At 42.7% G+C, this 21,631-nt stretch overlaps 1 protein-coding gene across 1 annotated transcript in view; it reads right to left on the bottom strand.

The window, feature by feature from the left end:
• Positions 1–342: 342 nt before the first annotated feature.
• LOC135510054 (potassium voltage-gated channel subfamily H member 1-like) overlaps positions 343–21,631 on the bottom strand; it is an 89,587-nt gene continuing 68,298 nt past the window's right edge. The window contains exons 13-14 of the mRNA XM_064930854.1: positions 1,380–1,790; positions 343–1,269 (exon numbers count right to left, since the gene is read on the bottom strand). Of these exons, the coding sequence (XP_064786926.1) occupies positions 820–1,269; positions 1,380–1,790 (861 nt within the window). The 3' untranslated portion in view covers positions 343–819. The remainder of the gene's footprint in view (positions 1,270–1,379; positions 1,791–21,631) is intronic.

The raw sequence follows: 21,631 nt of genomic DNA, 5'->3' as shown, positions 1-21,631 counted from the left end.
ATACACTTGTTAGCAACGGGTGTGGCTGAGATAGCCGAATCCACTAATTTGAAGGGGTGTCCACACACACACACACACACACACACACACACACACACACACACACACACACACACACACACACACACACACACACACACACACACACACATATATATATATATAGTGTATACAGAAAGTCTTGTAAAGTATTACAGGGTGATAGAATGACATTGTGAATACATACAGAATCTATTGTACACTGGTGGCACAAAGAAAGTAAAATATGTATTCACCCCTTATAGATAATCTGAGAACCACTGGAGATGAAGGTGAACAATACAACATTCATTGCTGCTCTGCTCTTACTCCATAGACTGGTAAAAAAAATAAAGTCTCTACCAAAATATACAGCCGATGTGCGCGAGCAGACTAGCACAACACAAGCGTACAGGAGTATAGGTGTGAACCTGTGTCTGTAGGTCACAGAGGGTAGCCAAACCCATGGTGGTCTTAAGGTCACTGCACTGTGCCTTGAAACCCTTTCACCGCACTCACCCCAGAATCTTCAAAGTGACCAACACGCTCAACTCCAAGGTTCCATGGCCCACAGGGGTAAAACCACCAGGTTCTCTTAAAATTAACAGCATCATAGCATCATCATCTGCTGCTTTTCACAGGCATCAGCAAGGTGAGGGCTAAGCAATGGCCTCAGCTGAGACACGCCAACAACTTGCAACATCTCTGACCCTATGACCAAATTGCCCAGCATTGGGACAATAAAGATTTTCTGAATCTGTTAACCATCTTCACACACTCAACATAAGCCCCTCTTTGCTTCTACGAAAATATGTCCTCCTTGTCCGAGTCTGGCGAGGTGGGTCTGGAGATCTCAAAGAGAGGCTTGGGGGAGCTGGGAGCTCTCCTTTGAGCCTTGAGGAGCTTCAGAGCCTCTGCTAGCTGAGTCTCCAGGCCGGCCATGCGGGTGTTCAAGGCCTTCAAGTCTTCTTTGAGCTCCAGCTTGAGCTCCAGGAGGGAAGCATGGAGAGTCTGCTCTGGGATAGGGTAGAAGGCGTGCTGCTTGGCCACCTCAGGGGGTACCACAGGGCTGCGGTCCTGTGGCGTGTTGCCCGTGGTCCGGGCGCCGTCCCCCACGTTGTCCAGGCGCAGATCACTCTTGGTAATGCCGCTGTCGCACGAGCCGGTTTTCTTGAGCGAGGTCTGGGACTCGTGGGCTGCCCCTGCCTTGGTCCGTTCGGGTAGCGTCTCCATGGACTCGGCTTTGGAGACCTTGAAAATTAAGAATATAATGTATTAATGCAGATGGCTGGAGAGCTAATGCCAGGATTCAATCGGAGGTTGGGAATCCTGGTCTAAATATGTTATGTTTCTCGTTATACCTTATTCCAGTTGGACTCCTTGAAGCGACCCCAGCCTTTGACCTTGGCTGGCTCGGACAATTGGAGAGACGGGGCCTGGAGCTGGGCTTTTTCTGATGGGCCGGAGGTTGTGGACGCCAAGATGGAGATTGAAGGAATGGGCGTGGCTGGACTTTCGGTGACGGTGACAATGCTGGTGGTGGTGATGATTTCATGGATGGGAATGGGCTCAACATAAACGGTCTGGCCTCTCTCCAGGTCATCGGATGGGTCAGCCCGCTCCTGATGTACACGGGCCTCCTTCTGCTGCCGGAACCGCTGGAAGAGCCGACGGACCGGATGGTCCGGCGGGAGGTTGAGGGGCGCCTCATTCTTTCGTCTCAGGCGCTCCTCCTCCTCTCGTTTCACATCGCTGATCTTTCTGAACACAATCTGTAGAGAGACAACAGGCTCTTGATTAGTTCAATTCAACTATGAACTCCATCCTGTGTCATGTAGCTCATGTTGTGCATTGGGTGGTATGTCTAACCACATTATGCTAAGCTATCCGGAGATTGCTGAAACTAACCAATAAACCAGAAGGTGCACTTTCAAATAAAATAAAAAATAAAATAAAATTGGGTCAATCAACTAAGTTTAGGTAAGTAAAAAAAACGTCAATGTGTTTCTGCACCAAATTCAGCTCTGTTCGATGATGAGCTTCACTGACAGTTAAGACTAGCACACAGGTCAGTATCTATAGTAGGTAAGCATGGAAGTGCAAGTACAGTGCATAACTAATTTAATCCCATCAGACTGAAAACACAGCAAATAATGCCTTTTAAGGAATCCCTCAAAGGAAATATAAACGGCTCCTCTTGTTTCTACACTTTTTTCTCAACAGAAACTCAATCATTCTTTAGCAGAACTTTAACCAAAACACAAAGAAGCTTTTTTTGATTATGACATTTAGAAAAAAGATTGTTGTATTTATGTTGATACACTATTTTACACAGCAAATGTCCATGTTGTCCCACAAATTACATTACTTTAACCATTCATGGTCAACACATTTCTTAGGATTTGTAAATATATATTCATAAGGAAAAGCACACGCAAAATATAAAAGTTCTATGCTTCGTATTTTCATTTATTTAGAGCACAAACACCTAACGTTTCAACTAGGTCTTTTTCAAGGGTGTGCTGTGTGAGAAAACTCCTGCAGTCTCTATTCATACAAGTTTGAGTGAACAACAATTGGCAACAATTGGTAATTTCAATTAGACAATTGGATAGCAATCAAATAGTAAGTCACAGTTGACAATATTTTTTCGACATACAATATTTACAGAAGTCTACATACACAATACATTTAGACAAAATCATAAGTCAACATGATATTGATAGGGCATGTTTTTCAAAGCAACACTGACATGACTTGTGCAAAGGCAAAACAATATTGATAAAAATAAATCAAAACATGGCCATGATACATAAAAAATAAAGGTCTGAGATTGATTTCCTCATTAAAGGGATACTTTAATGGCAATGAGACTCGTTTCTACTTGAGCCAGATGAACTTGAAAATGCCATTTTTATGTCTCTGTGTTCAGTATGAAGAAAGAGGCAGCTTTGCGAGCCAATGCTAACTAGCGTTAGCGCAATGACTGGAAGTCTATGGGAAAGAGAGAGCTAAAGAGGTAGAGAAAGATGGATAATATATGCAATGGAGTTGAAAAATATGAACTACAGGCAATCAGTGTTCGAACAGGAGATATTAAACAAAGTATTGATGAAAATGAGCTCATCTTATGATGTTCATTGCAAAAATGTACTTATTGATTCACTGGACACACACACACACACACACACACACACACACACACACACACACACACACACACACACACACACACACACACACACACACACACACACACACACACACACACACACACACACACACACAGAAAGACTGAAATATTAAACAACAAATAGATTAGTATGGCTATCCTCACATCTATGGAGACAAAGATTTAGCAGCACATTCTAGATTGCATTTGAAAACTATTGCATTTGAGTGAAACCCCAAACCCTGCAGACATATGCGAAATGCATATATGCTCATAACAAGTTATAAATCATTATACCTGCAAGCTTGTAGAAAAGTTTTACCCAAAAGTCCAATCTGCTGGTTATCATTAGTAGTTTGTTAAACTACTTCACAACAGGGCAGGTGGGACAGAGCCCCACCTGTTTAGCTAAAAAATATATATATATACAGTGCATTCTGAAAGTATTCAGACCCCTTCCCTTTACCCACATTCTGTTATGTTACAGCGTTATTCTAAAATTGATTAAATAAATACAAATTCAAAATTACACACAATGCACCATAATGACAAAGCGAAAACAGATTTTTTTAAATTTTGCAAAAACAGAAATAACTTATATAAGTATTCAGAGCCTTTGCTATGAGACTTGAAATTGAGCTCAGGTGTATCCTGTTTCCATTGATCATCCTTGAGATGTTTCTACAACTTGACTGGAGTCCACCTGTGGTAAATTCAATTGATTGGACATGATTTGGAAAGGCACATACTATATAAGGTCCCACAGTTGACAGTGCATGTCAGAACAAAACCAAGCCTTGAGGTTGAAAGAATTGACCGTAGAGACAGGATTGTGTCGAGGTACAGATCTGGGGAAGGGTACCAAAACAATGTCTGCAGCATTGAAGGTCCCCAAGAACACATTGGCCTCCATCAAATGGAAGAAGTTTGGAACCACCAAGACTCTTCCTAGAGCTGGATACCCGGACAAACTGAGAAATTGGGGGAGGAGGGCCTTGATTAGATTAGGGAGGTTGACCAAGAACCCGATGGTCACTCTGACAGAGCTTCACAGTTCCTCTGTGGAGATGGGAGAACCTTCCAGAAGGACAGCCATCTCTGCAGTACTCCACCAATTAGGCCTTTATGGTAGAGTGTCCAGACAGAAGCCACTCCTCAGTAAAAGGCACATGACAGCCTGCTTGGAGTTTGCCAAAAGGCACCTAAAGACTCTCAGAACATGAGAAACAAGATTCTCTGGTCTGATGAAACCAAGATTCAACTCTTTGGCCTGAATGCCAAGTGTCACGTCTGGAGGAAACCTGGCACCATCACTACGGTGAAGCATGGTGGTGGCAGCATCATGCTGGGGGGATGGTTTTTAGCGGCAGGGACTGGGAGAGTAGTCAGGATTGAGGGAAAGATGAACTGAGCAAGAGCAGAGATCCTTGATGAAAACCTGCTCCAGAGTGCTCAGGACCTCAGACTCAGGCGAAAGTTCACCTTCCAACAGGACAATGACCCTAAGTACACAGTCAAGACAACGCATGAGTGGCTTCGGGACAAGTCTCTGAATGTCCTTGAGTGGCCCAGCCAGAGTCCGGACATGAAACCGATCAAACATCTCTGGAGAGACCTAATAATAGCTGTGCAGCAACGCTTCCCATCCAACCTGACAGAGCTTGAGAGGATCTACAGAGCAGAATGGGAGAAACTCCCCAAATACAGGTGTGCCAAGCTTGTAGCGTTATATCCAAGAAGACTCCAGACTGTAATTGCTGCCGAAGGTGATACAACAAAGTACTGAGTAAAGGGTCTGAATACTTATGTAAATGTGGTATATCTGTTTTTCATTTTTAATAAATTAGCTAAAATGTCTAAAAACCTGTTTTTGCTTTGTCATTATGGGGTATTGTGTGTAGATTGATTTGATTTTAAAAAAATAATGCAGGTGTTTCAGCCTAGCTCAGTGCTTTCTGTGGTGGTGGGGCAGCCAGTGGAAAATACGGAGTGTAGGGGTTGGTAATGTTCTCTAGTTGCGCCATGATTTTTTTCACTCCGGACGCTTTATCTGGACACGATTTGTCAGGACCTCCAACAGCCGAAGCTAAGTAGTAACATTAACATGATGCCTTCTAGTTGCAGTCGCTGTACTCGCCTTACGGCGAGGATAGCTGTGCTGCAAGCCCAGCTTCAGACGCAATCGTTAGGCAAGGGTAATTTCAGTGTAGGAAAGGATGAAACAGCGTCTGTGCCACCAGTAAGTACAGATAGTAGTATAAATCCCCTGGCACAGTCCCCGCAGCCATACAACTTTCTCACGGTTTCTGGAAGGAAATGCTGTAGGAACGCTCAACTTTCAACCAGTTTTCCCCATTAAGCAGCGAGCCGGAGTCAGAGGCCGAGCCTTCTCTGGTCTTTACTCCTCCCGTTACGGGGTCTGAGACGCCGAAGCTTCCCACCATTAGCTCTGACAAATTGAAAACTCTAGTCATTGGCGACTCCATTACCCGCAGTATTAGACTTAAAACAAATGATCCAGCGATCATACACTGTTTACCGGGGGGCAGGGCTACCGACGTTAAGGCTAATCTGAAGATGGTGCTGGCTAAAGCTAAACTGGCGAGTGTAGAGAGCATAGAGATATTGTTATCCACGTCGGCACCAACAATGTTAGGATGAAACAGTCAGAGATCACCAAGCGCAACATAGCTTCTGCGTGTAAATCAGCTAGAAAGATGTGTCGGCATTGAGTAATTGTCTCTGGCCCCCTCCCAGTTAGGGGGAGTGATGAACTCAACAGCAGAGTCTCACAACTCAATCGCTGGTTTAAAACTGTTTTCTGCCCCTCCCAAAAGTTAGAATTTGTAGATAATTGGCCCTCTTTCTGGGACTCGCCCACAAACAGGACCAAGCCTGACCTGCTGAGGAGTGACGGACTCCATCCAAGCTGGAGGGGTGCTCTCATCTTATCTACCAACATAGACAGGGCTCTAACTCCTCTAGCTCCACAATGAAATAGGGTGCAGGCCAGGCAGCAGGCTGTTAGCCAGCCTGCCAGCATAGTGGAGTCTGCCACTAGCACAGTCAGTGTAGTCAGCTCAGCTATCACCATTGAGACTGTGTCTGTGCCTCGACCTAGGTTGGGCAAAACTAAACATGGCGGTGTTCGCCTTAGCAATCTCACTAGGATAAAGACCACCTCCATTCCTGTCATTATTGAAAGAGATCATGATACCTCACATCTCAAAATAGGGCTACTTAATGTTAGATCCCTTACTTCAAAGGCAATTATAGTCAATGAACTAATCACTGATCATAATCTTGATGTGATTGGCCTGACTGAATCATGGCTTAAACCTGATGAATTTACTCTGTTAAATGAGGCCTCACCTTCTGGCTACACTAGTGACCTTATCCCCCGTGCATCCCGCAAAGGCGGAGGTGTTGCTAACATTTACGATAGCAAATTTCAATTTACAAAAAAAAATGACGTTTTTGTCTTTTGAGCTTCCAGTCATGAAATCTATGCAGCCTACTCAATCACTTTTTATAGCTACTGTTTACAGGCCTCCTGGGCCATATACAGCGTTCCTCACTGAGTTCCCTGAATTCCTATCGGACCTTGTAGTCATTGCAGATAATATTCTAATCTTTGGTGACTTTAATATTCACATGGAAAAGTCCACAGACCCACTCCAAAAGGCTTTCGGAGCCATCATCGACTCAGTGGGTTTTGTCCAACATGTCTCTGGACCCACTCACTGTCACAGTCATACGCTGGACCTAGTTTTGTCCCATGGAATAAATGTTGTGGATCTTAATGTTTTTCCTCATAATCCTGGACTATCGGACCACCATTTTATTACGTTTGCAATTGCAACAAATAATCTGCTCAGACCCCAACCAAGGAACATCAAAAGCCGTGCTATAAATTTACAGACAACACAAAGATTCCTTGATGTCCTTCCAGATTCCCTCTGTCTATCCAATGACGCCAGAGGACAAAAATCAGTTAACCACCTAACTGAGGAACTCAATTTAACCTTGCGCAATACCCTAGATGCAGTTGCACCCCTAAAAACGAAAAACATTTCTCATAAGAAACTAGCTCCCTGGTACACAGAAAATACCCGAGCTCTGAAGCAAGCTTCCAGAAAATTGGAACGGAAATGGCGCCACACCAAACTGGAAGTCTTCCGACTAGCTTGGAAAGAGAGTACCGTGCAGTACCGAAGAGCCCTTACTGCTGCTCATCCTATTTTTCTAACTTAATTGAGGAAAATAAGAACAATCCGAAATTCCTTTTTGATACTGTTGCAAAACTAACTAAAAAGCAGCATTCCCCAAGACAGGATGACTTTCACCTTAGCAGTGATAAATTCATGAACTTCTTTGAGGAAAAAATTATGATTATTAGAAAGCAAATTACAGACTCCTCCTTAAATCTGCGTATTCCTTCAAAGCTCAGTTGTCCTGAGTCTGCCCAACTCTGCCAGGACCTAGGATCAAGAGAGACGCTCAAGTGTTTTAGTACTATATCTCTTGACACAATGATGAAAATAATCATGGCCTCTAAACCTTCAAGCTGCATACTGGACCCTATTCCAACTAAACTACTGAAAGAGCTGCTTCCTGTGCTTGGCCCTCCTATGTTGAACATAATAAATGGCTCTCTATCCACCGGATGTGTACCAAACTCACTAAAAGTGGCAGTAATAAATAAATAAAGACTCTCTTGAAAAAGCCAAACCTTGACCCAGAAAATATAAAAAACTATCGGCCTATATCGAATCTTCCATTCCTCTCAAACATTTTAGAAAAGGCTGTTGCGCAGCAACTCACTGCCTTCCTGAAGACAAACAATGTATACGAAATGCTTCAGTCTGGTTTTAGACCCCATCATAGCACTGAGACGGCACTTGTGAAGGTGGTAAATTACATTTTAATGGCATCGGACCGAGGCTCTGCATCTGTCCTCGTGCTCCTAGACCTTAGTGCTGCTTTTGATACCATCGATCACCACATTCTTTTGGAGAGATTGGAAACCCAAATTGGTCTACACGGACAATTTCTGGCCTGGTTTAGATCTTATCTGTCGGAAAGATATCAGTTTGTCTCTGTGAATGGCTTGTCCTCTGACAAATCAACTGTAAATTTCGGTGTTCCTCAAGGTTCCGTTTTAGGACCACTATTGTTTTCACTATATATTTTACCTCTTGGGGATGTTATTCGAAAACATAATGTTAACTTTCACTGCTATGCAGATGACACACAGCTGTACATTTCAATGAAACATGGTGAAGCCCCAAAATTGCCCTTGCTAGAAGCATGTATTTCAGACATAAGGAAGTGGATGGCTGCAAACTTTCTACTTTTAAACTCGGACAAAACAGAGATGCTTGTTCTAGGTCCCAAGAAACAAAGAGATCTTCTGTTGAATCTGACAATTAATCTTAATGGTTGTACAGTCGTCTCAAATAAAACTGTGAAGGACCTCGGCGTTACTCTGGACCCTGATCTCTCTTTTGAAGAACATATCAAGACCATTTCAAGGACAGCTTTTTTTCCATCTACGTAACATTGCAAAAATCAGAAACTTTCTGTCCAAAATGATGCAGAAAAATTAATCCATGCTTTTGTCACTTCTAGGTTAGACTATTGCAATGCTCTACTTTCCGGCTACCCGGATAAAGCACTAAATAAACTTCAGTTAGTGCTAAATACGGCTGCTAGAATCCTGACTAGAACCAAAAAAATTGATCATATTACTCCAGTGCTAGCCTCCCTACACTGGCTTCCTGTCAAAGCAAGGGCTGATTTCAAGGTTTTACTGCTAACCTACAAAGCATTACATGGGCTTGCCCCTACCTATCTCTCTGATTTGGTCCCGCCGTACATACCTACACGTACGCTACGGTCACAAGACGCTGGCCTCCTAATTGTCCCTAGAATTTCTAAGCAAACAGCTGGAGGCATGGCTTTCTCCTATAGAGCTCCATTTTTATGGAACGGTCTGCCTACCCATGTCAGAGACGCAAACACGGTCTCAACCTTTAAGTCTTTACTGAAGACTCATCTCTTCAGTGGGTCATATGATTGAGTGTAGTCTGGCCCAGGAGTGGGAAGGTGAACGAAAAGGCTCTGGAGCAACGAACCGCCCTTGCTGTCTCTGCCTGGCCGGTTCCCCTCTTTCCACTGGGATTCTCTGCCTCTAACCCTATTACAGGGGCTGAGTCACTGGCTTACTGGGGCTCTCTCATGCCGTCCCTGGAAGGGGTGTGTCACCTGAGTGGGATGATTCACTTATGTGGTCATCCTGTCTGGGTTGGCGCCCCCCCTTGGGTTGTGCCATGGCGGAGATCTTTGTGGGCTATACTTAGCTTTGTCTCAGGATGGTAAGTTGGTGGTTGAAGATATCCCTCTAGTGGTGTGGGGGCTGTGCTTTGGCAAAGTGGGTGGGGTTATATCCTTCCTGTTTGGCCGTGTCCGGGGATGTCCTCGGATGGGGCCACAGTGTCTCCTGACCCCTCCTGTCTCAGCCTCCAGTATTTATGCTGCAGTAGTTTATGTGTCGGGGAGCTGGGGTCAGTTTGTTATATCTGGAGTACTTCTCCTGTCCAATTCGGTGTCCTGTGTGAATCTAAGTGTGCGTTCTCTAATTCTTTCCTTCTCTCTCTCTTTCTCTCTCTCGGAGGACCTGAGCCCTAGGACCATGCCCCAGGACTACCTGACATGATGACTCCTTGCTGTCCCCAGTCCACCTGGCCGTGCTGCTGCTCCAGTTTCAACTGTTCTACCTTATTATTATTCGACCATGCTGGTCATTTATGAACATTTGAACATCTTGGCCATGTTTTGTTATAATCTATACCCGGCACAGCCAGAAGAGGACTAGCCACCCCACATAGCCTGGTTCCTCTCTAGGTTTCTTCCTAGGTTTTGGCCTTTCTAGGGAGTTTTTCCTAACCACCGTGCTTCTACACCTGCATTGCTTGCTGTTTGGGGTTTTAGGCTGGGTTTCTGTACAGCACTTTGAGATATCCGCTGATGTACGAAGGGCTATATAAATAAATTTGATTTGATTTGATTGACTCAGTGTTCTGTCACTCAGGGGGACACTACGAGTAAAGCTTGAAAATTCAAGCCCTTGGGTGCTGCCATAGACTTACAATAGAAGTGCCCATCTTAAAAGGTCATTGGCAACAGATAAAATTACTTGAAATAATGTTATATCTTCCTTAGCTTTGATTGGACTGATCATGTCAACATAATACTTTCAAAACGATAGCTGTCAAGCTTGGATTGGACTGATCATGTTAACATCATACTTTCAAAATGATAGCTGGCAAGCTAGATAAGCAGTCGTCATCATGAATCAAGTCAACAATCTACGAGCAAATCATATTCAATCCTCAGTGGTGTTTCCTCCGACACATTGGTGCGGCTGGCTTCCGGGTTAAACGAACAGTGTGTCAAGAAGCAGTGCGGCTTGGCTCTCGACCTTCGGTAGGAGAGTTGCAGATGAGAGACAAGATTGTAACTTCTGGCCCATGGCGTTGTATGTGAATGTTTATCCTTTACTTTTTTACCCTCTTTTTCTCCCCAATTTCGTGATATCAAATTGGTAAAGTTTGAATACATTGGCCATGCTGTCAATCCAGCATGACTTCTGCCGCGTTCAAAACAACTGGAAACTCAGAACTGGGAAATATCAGACTTCAGTGAGTTCAAGACAACTGGGAACTCTGAAAGAAACTACCTTTGACTGGGAAAATAATTTTCAACGATCATCCAACTCGGAAAGTGGGGAACTCCAGCCTCTTTCTAGAGCCCAAAAGGACCGCCGCGCCACCGCCCTGTTCAAGTGAGCACAGCACAACAAGGTAAGTCTAAAAATGTCTTGTAAGTTGCTGCATGAATGATGTAGTATGCCAGGGAGATAGCATTACTTTCGTGGCCACAGAATACATTAGTGTATGTTGTGTAGTAAGCTGTTAGTAGCCCATGTGTCTCACCCTAATAATTTGGTCCCTTCTCCCCCTCATAACTTAGCCTACTGTTCTGACTTGGTGGTGCACATGTAGCCTATAGCCTGTTTTAGAGAAACGTAATCGTTGAATATTGTAAGAGCTTTCATTGTCTGCTTATATGCCCCCTTTATTTATCCTACAGTTCTGACTTGGTGTACAGGGAGAATAATGTAAGAGCGATAACTACGTCCGTCCTAGCTTGGATTGCCTCTTATTCGCTCATTGTTCCCTTATGCCATAGTTTGTACATCTCAATTGTCAATGAAACCACATTTGTTTAAGCAAGTCAGCCATGTCAGCTATGTTTTTTTAAAAGGCAGTAAATGAGGCTGAATGAACTGTTTTGCTGCCCCAAAAAATTTGCGGCAGTTTGCCCCACCACGATTTACATGCTAAAATCTGAACAATATACATCCCAAACATTTTATGCTATTATAATTCCTCTTACCAAGTAATGCGTTAAATATCAGATCTCTCTACAGGGTTCTAAGCCTCCAACCCCCAAGCGAAATGATGGTGTCATGAACATCGAAGTCAGAGATGTGGCTTGGCATCTATTATTCAGTGAGCTGCTGAATTGCCAGCTGGCTGCTTCAGAGAACAAAAGCTTCACGTCAGTTGGGTATTTTTTATTTTATGTAAGGAGGCAAGTTTAATTTAGGTTAAGCCAGTGACTCTCATCATAGGGGGGGGGGGGGTAATCATGGCAAACACTGTAACTGTAACGGTTGAGGAGAAGTAGTAGGAAGGATCGGAGGACCAATGCGCAGCGTCGTAAGTGTTCATGATATTTATTAGAACTCAGAACACTAAAGAACAGAACAATAAAGCGACAACGAACGAAAAATAAACAGTCCTGTGAGGTGAATGCACAGAACACAGAACAGAAAATAATCACCCACCACTCAAAGGTGAAACCAGGCTACCTAAGTATGGTTCTCAATCAGGGACAACGATTGACAGCTGCCTCTGATTGAGAACCATACCAGGCCAAACACAGAAATCCCAAATTATAGAAAAAAGAACATAGACTGCCCACCCCAACTCACGCCTTGACCATACTAAAACAAAGACAAAACATAGGAACAAACAAAGCAACCTTCTTATAGCCCATGCCATCTTTATGTAGAGCAACAATTAGTTTTTTCAGATCCTCAGAGTTCTTTGCCATGAGGTGCAATGTTGAACTTCCAGTGACCAGTCAGTATGAGGGAGTGCGAGAGCGATGACACCAAATGTAACACACCTGCTCCCCATTCACACCTGAGACCTTGTAACACTAATGAGTCACATGACACCGGGGAGGGAAAATGGCTAATTGGGCCCAATTTGGACATTTTCACTTAGGGGTGTACTCACTTTTGTTGCCAGCGGTTTAGACATTAATGGCTGTGTGTTGAGTTATTTTGAGGGGCAGCAAATTTACACTGTTATACAAGCTGTACACTCACTACTTTACATTGTAGCAAAGTGTCATTTCTTCAGATTTGTCACATGAAAAGATATACTCATATTTACAAAAATGTGAGGGGTGTACTCACTTTTGTGATATACTGTGTGTATATATATATATATGACAATTACAACAATACTGAATTAACACTTATTTTAACTTAATATAATACATAACATTTATTTAGTCTTTAATAAATAATGACACGTTCAATTTGGGTTAAATAATTCAAAAACACAGTGTTGGAGAAGAAAGTAAAAGTGCAATATGTGCCATGTAAAAAAGCTAACGTTTAAGTTCCTTGCTCAGAACATATGAAAGCTGGTGGTTCCTTTTAACATGAGTCTTCAATATTCCCAGTTAAGAAGTTTTAGGCTCTAGTTATTATAGGAATTATAGGACTATTTCTCTCTATACCATTTGTATTTCATATACCTTTTACTATTGGATGTTCTTATAGGCACTGTAGTATTGCCAACTCTCGAGAGTTGATAGGCTTGAAGTCATAAACAGTGCTGTGCTTCAAGCATTGCTAAGAGCTGCTTGCAAACGCAGGAAGGTGCTGTTTGAATGAATGCTTACGAGCCTGTTGCTGCCTACCACTGCTCAGTCAGACTGCTCTATCAAATATCAAATCATAGACTTAATCATAATATTATGAACACACAGAAATACGAGCCTTAGATCATTAATATGGTCAAATCCAGAAACTATAATTTCGAAAACAAAACGTTTATTCTTTCAGTGAAATACGGAACAGTTACGTATTTTATCGAATGGGTGGCAAACCTAAGTCTAAATATTGCTGTTACATTGCACAACCTTCAATGTTATGTCATAATTATGTAAAATTCTGGCAAATTAGTTCGCAATTAGCCAGGTGGCCCAAACTGTTGCATATACCCTGACTGCGTGCAATGAACGCAAGAGAAGTGACAATTTCCCTAGTTAATATTGCCTGCTAAATTGCATTTATTTTAACTAAATATGCAGGTTAAAAAAATACAGTGCCTTGCGAAAGTTTTCGTCCCCCTTGAACTTTGCGACCTTTTGCCACATTTCAGGCTTCAAACATAAAGATATAAAACTGTATTTTTTGTGAAGAATCATCAACAAGTGGGACACAATCATGAAGTGGAACGACATTTATTGGATATTTCAAACCTTTTTAACAAATCAAAAACTGAAAAATTGGGCGTGCAAAATTATTCAGCCCCCTTAAGTTAATACTTTATAGCGCCACCTTTTGCTGCGATTACAGCTGTAAGTCGCTTGGGGTATGTCTCTATCAGTTTTGAGCATCGAGAGACTGACATTTTTTCCCCATTCCTCCTCGCAAAACACCTCGAGCTCAGTGAGGTTGGATGGAGAGCATTTGTGAACAGCAGTTTTCAGTTCTTTCCACAGATTCTCGATTGGAATCAGGTCTGGACTTTGACTTGGCCATTCTAACACCTGGATATGTTTATTTTTGAACCATTCCATTATAGATTTTGCTTTATGTTTTGGATCATTGTCTTGTTGGAAGACAAATCTCCGTCCCAGTCTCAGGTCTTTTGCAGACTCCATCAGGTTAGCTTCCAGAATGGTCCTGTATTTGGCTCCATCCATCTTCCCATCAATTTTAACCATCTTCCCTGTCCCTGCTGAAGAAAAGCAGGCCCAAACCATGATGCTGCCACCACCATGTTTGACAGTGGGATTGGTGTGTTCAGGGTGATGAGCTGTGTTGCTTTTACGCCAAACATAACGTTTTGCATTGTTGCCAAAATGTTCAATTTTGGTTTCATCTGACCAGAGCACCTTCTTCCACATGTTTGGTGTGTCTCCCAGGTGGCTTGTGGCAAACTGCACAGTGCTCCTTGGGATGTTTAAAGCTTGGGAAATCTTTTTGTATCCAAATCCGGCTTTAAACTTCTTCACAACAGTATCTCGAACCTGCCTGGTGTGTTCCTTGTTCTTCATGATGCTCTCTGCGCTTTTAACGGACCTCTGAGACTATCACAGTGCAGGTACATTTATACGGAGACTTGATTACACACAGGTGGATTGTATTTATCATCATTAGTCATTTAGTTCAACATTGGATCATTCAGAGATCCTCACTGAACTTCTGGAGAGCGTTTGCTGCACTGAAAGTAAAGGGGCTGAATAATTTTGCACGCCCAATTTTTCAGTTTTTTATTTGTTAAAAAAGTTTGAAATATCCAATAAATGTCGTTCCACTTCATGATTGTGTCCCACTTGTTGTTGATTCTTCACAAAAAAATACAGTTTTATATCTTCATGTTTGAAGCCTGAAATGTGGCAAAAGGTCGCAAAGTTCAAGGGGGCCGAATACTTTCGCAAGGCACTGTATATTCTTCTGTGAATTGATTTTAAGAAAGATGATGTTTATTCATCCATCACCTGTTTGGCGAAGTACGCTGTGATTTGATGATAAATTAACAGGCACCGCATTGATTATATGCCATGGCAGGACAAGCTAGTTAACCTAGTAATATCATCAACCATATGTAGTTAACTAGTGATTATGTAAAGATTGATTGTTTTTATAAGATATGTTTAATGCTAGCTAGCAACTTACCTAGGCTCCTTGCTGAACTCATGTAACAGGTAGTCAGCCTACCACGCAGTTTACTCATGGAATGTAATGTAATCAGCCATAATCGGTGTCCAAAAATGCAGATTACCGATTGTTTCGAAAACTTGAATCGGCCCAAATTAATCTGCCATGCCAATTAATCGGTCGACCTCTAATCAATACAGCCAGTCACTACAAAGATACAGGCGTCCTTCCTAACTCAGTTGTCAGAGAGGAAGGAAACCACTCAGGGATTTCATAATGAGGCCGATTGTGAATTTAAAACAGTTACAGAGTTTAATGGCTGTGATAGGAGAAAACTGAGGATGGATCAACAACACTCTAGTTACTCCACAATACTAACCTAAATGACAGAGTGAAAAGAAGGAAGCCTGTACAGAATAAATATATTCCAAAACATGCATCCTGTTCGCAATACGGCACTAAAGTAAAACTGCAAAACAATTGGCTTTATGTCCTGAATACAAAGCGTTATATTTGAGGAAAATCTAACACATTACGGAGTACCACTCTTTATAATTTCAAGCGCGGTGGTGGCTGCATCATGTTATGGGTATGCTGGTAAAAAGAAACGGAATAGAGCTAATCACAGGCAAACTCCTAGAGGAAAACCTAGTTCATTCTGCTTTCCAACAGACACTGGGAGACAAATTCACCTTTCAGCAGGACAATAACCTAAAACACAAAGCCAAATATACACTGGAGTTGCTTACCAAGACGACATTGAATGTTGCTGAGTGGCAAGTTTTGACTTAAATCTGCTTGAAAATCTATGGAAAGACTCGAAAATGTCTGTCTAGCAATGATGAACAAACATACCTTGAAGAACAATGTGCAAATATTGCACAATCCAGGTGTGCAAAGCTCTTAGAGACTTGGCCAGAAATACTCACATCTGTAATCGTTATTATGGGGTGTTGTGTGTAGATTGGTTTTCTTTACCTATCTATTTAATTAATCAACAAAATGTGGAATAAGTTAAGAGGTATGAATACTTTCTTAAGGCACTGTAGGCCCACACGTGCATAAGTCAACCCGGTCGCACACACACTCACTTGATATTATGTTTTTTTTGGTCACTATATTTCGTATGATATTTTACATCCCTCCATTTCGTAAATGTTAAATCAAATCAAATGATATTGTCACATGCGCCGAATACAACAGATGTAGGCCTTACAGTAAAGTGCTTACTTACAAGCCTTAATAACAATGCAGTAAAAAAGAAGAAAAGAAAGAATAAGAAATAAAAGTAACAAATAATTAAAGAGCAGCAGTAAAATAACAATAAAGAGGCTATATACAGGGGGTTCCGGTACAGAGTCAATGTGCGGGGTCACCGTTTAGGCGAAGTAATTGAGGTAATATGTACATGTAGGTAGAGTTATTAAAGTGACTATGCATAGATAATAACAGAGTAGCAGCAGCGTAAAATAATGTGTGGGGGGGGGCAATGCATTTGATTAGCTGTTCAGGAGTCTTATGGCTTGGGGGTAGAAGCTGTATAGAAGCCTCTTGGACCTAGACTTGGCGCTCCAGTACAGCTTGCCATGCGGTAGCAGAGAGAACAGTCTATGACTAGGGTGGCTGGAGTCTGACAATTTGTAGGGACTTCCTCTGACACCGCCTGGTAAAGATGTTCTGGATGGCAGGAAGTTTGTCCCCAGTGATGTACTGGGCTATACACACTACCCTCTGTAGTACCTTGCGGTCGGAGGCCGAGCAGTTGCCATATACCAGGCAGTGATACAACCAGGATGCTCTTGATGGTGCAGCTCAAGAACCTTTTGAGGATCTGGGGACCCATGCCAAATCTTTTCAGTCTCCTGAGGGGGAATAGGTTTTGTTGTGCTCTCTTCACGACTGTCTTGGTGTGCTTGGTCCATGATAGTTTGTTGGTGATGTGGACACCAAGGAACTTGAAGCTCTCAACCTGCTCCACTACAGCCCTGTCGATGAGAATGGGGGCGTGCTCGGTCCTCCTTTTCCTGTAGTCCACAATCATCTCCTTTGTCTTGATCACATTGAAGGAGAGGTTGTTGTCCTGGCACCACACAGACAGGTCTTTGACCTCCTCCCTATAGGCTGTCTCGTCGTTGTCGGTGATCAGGCCTACGACTGTTGTGTCATCGGCAAACTTAATGATGGTGTTGGAGTCATGCCTGGCCGTGCAGTCATGAGTGAACAGGGAGTACAGGAGGAGACTGAGCATGCACCCCTGAGGGGCCCCCGTGTTGAGGATCAGCGTGGCGGATGTTGTTACCTACCCTTACCACCTGGGTGCGGTGCGTCAGAAAGTCCAGGATCCAGTTGCAGAGCGAGGTGTTTAGTCCCAGGGTCCATAGCTTAGTGATGAGCTTTGAGAGCACTATGGTGTTGAACGCTGAGCTGTAGTCAATAAATAGGATTCTTACAAATGTGTTATTTTTGTCCAGGTGGGAAAGGGCAGTGTGGAGTGCAATAGAGATTGCATCATCTGTGGATCTGTTGGAGCGGTATGCAAATTGGAGTGGGTATAGGGTTTCTGGGATAATGGTGTTGATGTGAGCCATGAGCAGCCTTTCAAAGCACTTCATGGCTACAGACATGAGTGCTACGGGTTTGAAACATGTTGGTATTACAGACTCAGAGAGGGAGAGGTTGAAAATGTCAGTGGGTCGGTTGGTCAGCGCATGCTCAGAGTACATGTCCTGGTAATCCGTCTGTGAGTATTGACCTGTTTAACCTCTTACACCTATGGTGGCGCTATTTCATTTTTGGAAGAAAAACGTTCCCGTTTTAAACAAGATATTTTGTCACAAAAAGATGCTCGACTATGCATATAATTGCTACTGTTCGAAAGAAAACACTCTGACGTGTCCAGAAATACAAATATCTTCTCTGTGCGTGCCCTTTAACGTGAGCTTCAGGCAAAACCAAGATGACTTGGCATCCAGGAAATGACAAGGATTTTTGAGGCTCTGTCTTTCATGATCTCCTTATATGGCTGTGAACGCAAGAGGAAAGAGTCTGCCCTTTCTGTCGTTTCCCCAAGGTGTCTGCAGCATTGTGACGTATTTGTAGGCAGATCGTTGGAAGATTGACCATAAGAGACCACATTTACCACGTGTCCGCCCGGTGTCCTGCGCCGAAATTGGTGCGCAAAAGTCACCTGCCAGTATTTTTCCATGGGGCACAGAGAGAGAAGCAAGCTTCCACGAACTGCATGTCAATGAAGAGATATGTGAAAAAACACCTTGAGGATTGATTCCAAACAACGTTTGCCATGTTTCGGTCGATATTATGTAGTTAATCCGGAAAAAGTTTCACGTTGTAGGTGACTGCATTTTCGGTTCGTTTCGGTAGCCAGGCGCAATGTAGAAAACGGAACGATTTCTCCTACACACAGACGCTTTCAGGAAACACTGCGCATCTGGTATGTGGCTGGGAGTCTCCTCATTGAAAACATCAGAAGCTCTTCAAAGGTAAATGATTTTATTTATTTGGTTATCTGGCTTTTGTGAAAATGTTGCGTGCTACATGCTACACAAAATGCTATGCTAGCTTAGCATACTCTTACACAAATTAGTCAATTTCTATGGTTCAAAAGCATATTTTGAAAATCTGAGATGACAGTGTTGTTAAGAAAAGGCTAAGCTTGAGAGCAAACGCATTATTTTAATTTTATTTGCGATTTTCAGAAATCGTTAACGTTGCGTTATGCTAATGAGCCTGAGGCTTAGTCACAATCCCGGATCCGGGATGGGGAGTTTCAAGAGGTTAAAGGTCTCATTCATATCGACTGCGGAGTGCGTGATCACAGTCATCCAGAATAGCTGATGTTCTCATGCATGTTTCAGTATTACTTGCCTCGAAGCGAGCATAGAAGTAATTTAGCTCGTCTGGTAGGCTTGTGTTACTGGGCAGCTCCCGACTGTACTTCCCTTTGTAGTCTGTAATAGTTTGCCAGCCCTGCCCCTCCAATGAGCATCGGAGCCAGTGTAGTACGATAAGATCTTAGCTCTGTATTAACACTTTGTCTGTTTGATGGTTCGTCAGAGAGCAAAGCTGAATTTCTTATAAGCTTCCAGCTCCTTGAAGCGGCAGCTCTAAACTTTAGCTCAGTGCGGATGTTGCCTGTAATCCATAGCTTCTGGTTGGGGTATTTACATACAGTCACTTTGGAGCATATTCCAGTCTGTGCTAGCAAAACAATCCTGTAGCTTAGCATCTGCTTCACCTGACCACTTTTTTATTGACCGAGTCACTGGTGCTTCCTGCTTTAATTTTTGCTTGTAGGCAGGAATCAGGAGGATAGAATTATGGTCAGATTTTCCAAATGGAGGGCGAGGGAGAGCTTTGTGCTCGTCTCTGTGTGTGGAGTAAAGGTAGCCTACAGCTTTTCCCCCTCTGGTTGCACATTTAACACGCTGTTAGAAATTTGGTCAAAAGGATTTAAGTTTCTCTGCATTAAAGTCCCCGGCCACTAGGAGAATCGCCTCTGGATGAGCGGTCGATCTGTGGTGGTATGTAGGCAGCGACTAAAAATTCAGATGAAATCTCTAGGTAGATAGAGTGCCTCATGATAAGCTGCAGACCACACTATCTGAGGTGAGCAAAACTTCGAGATTTCCTTCGATATCGTACACCAGCTGTTGTTTACAAATATACAAAAGACACCCCTTATCTTACCAGAGGCTGCTGTTCTATCCTGCCTGTACAGTGTAAAACCCGCCAACTGTATGTTATTCATGTCGTCGTTCAGTCGTGACGTCAAGGTAGTCAAGGTATATAAAATACAAATGGTATAGAGAGAAATAGTCGACGCGTCATAATTCCTATAATAACTAGAACCTAAAACTTCTTAACTGGGAATATTGAATTACCAGCTTTCATATGTTCTCATGTTCTGAGCAAGGAACTTAAAACGTTTTTTTTACATGGCACAAATGGCACTTGTACTTTCTTCTCCAACACTGTTTTTGCATTATTTATTTGAGACTAAATTGATTTTATTGATCTATTACATTAAGTTAAAATAAAAAGGGTTCATTGTTCATTCAGTATTGTTGTAATTGTCATTATTACAAATATATATCAAAATCGTCCCGATTAATCAGCTTTTTTTTTTGGTCCCCCAATAATCGGTATCAATATCGGCATTGAAAAATCATAAACCGGTCAACCTCTAGTATCAAAGTTTAAAACTAATTTTCCCCAGTAGTAAAATTACATTTTTACAATTCCCAGTTGTCTTGAACTCACTTGTCAGATTTTGCAGTTCTGAGTCAACAGTTGTTTTGAGCGCGGCACAAATCATGCTTCAAATCAACTAGGAAAACAGACCCTTAATCTTAAGACTTGGGACCACACAGCCACTCCACTGAATAGAAGGCTAATGATTGCTTTGCAATGCTTGAAGTTAGCCACTGATTCTTTCCAAACCACTCATTGTTGAATTTGCGATTTCCAACTTGTTGTGGAATGGATACGTCCAATGGCCGATGAGCAACAATAGGTTTTATCTATAATGTCTCTTCATATGGGGATTAAAAAGGATTTGCCAGTTGATTGTCAACTTGATTCATGATGATCACCGCTAACTAAGATTTTCCAAGCTCTACCCTTAGACTTGGCGGTCACGTAGTGTCCAATTTGTAAGTCGCTCTGGATAAGAGCGTCTGCCAAATGACTTAAATGTAAATGTAATGTGTCCTCATGAGTGGCAGAACACTGAGACAATCATGGCGCAACGCTCTGTATTTTCTGCTGGCTTGCCCCACCACCACAGAAAGCACTGAGCTAGACTGAAACACCTGCATTTTGGAGCTGCCTTACTCAAGAAAACAAAAAAGAGACCATGTTTGTACATTTGTATTTTATTTAACTAGGCAAGTCAGTTAAGAACAAATTCTTATTTACAATGATGGCCTACACCGGATGATGCTGGGCCAATTGTGCACCGCCCTATGGGACTCCCAATCACGGCCGGTTGTGATACAGCCTGGATTCGAACCAGGGTGTCTGTAGTGACACCCTGGGGTGCAGTGCCTTAGACTGCTGCGCCACTCGGGAGCATATGCGGTTTTATTAACTCAATTATACATATTTTTACATTGTTTACAAACTGACATGTGACGTATTAATGCCAAAATAACATGAAAAACAGGCAAGCCCCATTTGTTGCTAAAAATGCCTTGCTATGTGCAGAGCAGTCAAGACATGTCTTGCTTTGTGCAGAGCAGTCAAGACGAATGTTGTGTGCAAAGAAAGATTGTGGCCTGAGGTATTGAGGTGTTAGTGTTGCACTTTTATCTTTAGATAAAAGACAGAGACCGGGTACACAGACATGGTAACACACACACATGCACGGACAGTGTTGGTGTGCGTAT

This window comes from Oncorhynchus masou, chromosome 23 (assembly GCF_036934945.1).
Source record: "Oncorhynchus masou masou isolate Uvic2021 chromosome 23, UVic_Omas_1.1, whole genome shotgun sequence".
NCBI lineage: Eukaryota > Metazoa > Chordata > Actinopteri > Salmoniformes > Salmonidae > Oncorhynchus > Oncorhynchus masou.
Note: the sequence above shows the minus strand (reverse complement) of the source record. Positions and strands in the feature narration are given on the sequence as shown.